Source organism: Propithecus coquereli, unplaced genomic scaffold (genome assembly GCF_000956105.1).
Source record: "Propithecus coquereli isolate 6110/MARCELLA unplaced genomic scaffold, Pcoq_1.0 Scaffold47, whole genome shotgun sequence".
NCBI classification, from domain to species: domain Eukaryota; kingdom Metazoa; phylum Chordata; class Mammalia; order Primates; family Indriidae; genus Propithecus; species Propithecus coquereli.
In genome coordinates this window covers 6419231-6421351 of record NW_012150507.1, presented here as the reverse complement: position 1 = coordinate 6421351, position 2121 = coordinate 6419231, and the positions used below count along the sequence as shown (strand labels likewise).

The 2121-nt window shown below is 34.5% G+C and overlaps 1 protein-coding gene across 1 annotated transcript in view; it reads right to left on the bottom strand.

The window, feature by feature from the left end:
- IL31RA (interleukin 31 receptor A) overlaps positions 1–2121 on the bottom strand; it is a 128908-nt gene that overhangs the window by 54168 nt on the left and 72619 nt on the right. The window contains exon 2 of the mRNA XM_012655270.1: positions 578–759. Within this exon, the coding sequence (XP_012510724.1) occupies positions 578–759 (182 nt within the window). The remainder of the gene's footprint in view (positions 1–577; positions 760–2121) is intronic.

Genomic DNA, 2121 nt, shown 5'->3' with positions numbered 1-2121 from the left:
AAAGCTACAGTAATCACAGTATGGTAACGGCCTAAAGACAAAAATATAGATCAATGGAATAGAATTGAGAGCCCAGAAAAATGCCTTACATTTACAGTGAATTTATAGGCAAATGATATTACAATAAGGCTGTAATTTAAAAAGTCAATGGTTAAAAAAAAAATGAGTCTTTGAAAAAGTTAGTGAGACATTTTTAAAAATAAGAATTTTACTTTTTTTATTTATGAGCAGTAATGTTGCAAGAGGCAGGGGAAACTTATTTCTTGGAGTACAATTTATAGCATGAACTACAAGAGGAAATTGATGGCCAGCAAGATATCTCTCATTCATTTTTTTCTCATTTAGTGAATTCCTTCCTTCATTCCTTCCTTCCTTCTTCCCTTCCTCCCTTCTTTACCTCTTCCCTCCCTCCCTTCCTTTCTTCTTTAATAAGATGATGAATTTTCTGTATAGCCATAACACATACCTATTATACCCTTGAGCTTTGACTCTACTTTTGAGTCTAGATACTCCTTTATTAAAAAATAGGAGGTAATCATTCGATAAAGAGTATATAAGAATAGCAAACAACACTTACCTATGGCATCTAAATTCCAATATGTCATATCAGATTTAATTACACCATCTGCATTTTGAGCTTCCACTTCAATGGTGCAATTATCTATGTTTGTTACACTTGGAGGAAAAAAAGAGCACGAAGCACGATTTTCACTTGTAGAACTATTGGTTGTACAATTTTCACTTTTACTTCCATAAGAGCTTTCAAGGAAAAAGTGATTCAACATGAGATTAGTACAATGGTTTAGAAACACAGCCACACTTAACGTTTTAAGCAGTATTTATTAGTTTTACTCTGGGTTTCTCTTAAGAACTGTATAGTCCAGGATTTACTTAACCTCTCTCCAAATGCCTTCCTCACTTCTAAGGAAAGGTAAAAGTTGTCTGCTTTCTACCTGCCTGAGATGCTTCAGGTGCCACAGAGACCTCCTTGGAACCCTGTAAGCCCACCAAAAGCTACACTTGCAGTGCATGTCCTGTTGGCAAGAAATAATGAATAGCTCCTGAAAATCTCAGATTCTAGCTTTGAAAATTTATTCTTGAAAAAAAAAAATGAGATATATATGTTAATATATATCTCAAAGAGGATGTGTTAAATAAATTATGGCAGATATACAAATAGAATTTAAAATGGTGGTTTTTAATACACTATATTTATTGATATGGAAAGATGTTTATACTGTATTATTGGTGAAAAAAGCCTGATGTATATCACGTATAGAATGACTATGGTTATATAAACATATATAGATATTTACATAATTATTCATAGAGATGTCTGAAAAGATCATCAAAATGTTAAAGTTATTCTCTTTGGCACTGAAATTTTTGGTAATTTTTTATATTCTTTATATGTTTCAGGTTGAATTTTTGAATACTAGTATACATTGTTTTCAGAGAACTCATTAAACCAGATAGATGGATAGATAGACAGATACATACTATCAAGCTGCAATTTAATGAAAACAAGTACACATAGTAGTGGGAATCAGATGGGTGGGCATAACTACAGTCCACATGGTGCTGGGGATTGTGGAAGAGATGGAGCTGGTTGAGAACAGAAAAAGAGGCCCACTTTGCAAGGTTCCAGGGCTTACTGAGGTGCGGGAAGGGAGCAGAGCTTGGACACATGGAATCATGGAATCTTGAAACTAGAAAGGACCTTGAAGGTTTTTGATGGTTATTGCACAACACAAAAACAGCCCTCAGGCTAGTGTTACGTCATGTTTACAAGCATGGGTTCTGGAAGCAGACCAGGTTTGAATCCTGGCTTTGTCCCTATTAATTGTGTGACTTGGGCAAGTTCTTAGTTTTCTCACCTGTAAAGTAAGGATAGTAATATACCTGTAGCACAGGGTTGTATGAGGATGAAATGAGCTAATACGTATAAACCACTTTAAAAATGTTAGGCACATAATAAATGTGAGATGCGATTATTATTACTATTACTATAGTTGAATATTTTCTCATTTATTCATGTTGTAACCTTTGAGAAATGCCCTTTCTCACCTTTCCACACCTCTAGACCTCCTTCAAGTCTCAGTTTAAAAACTACCACCTCCA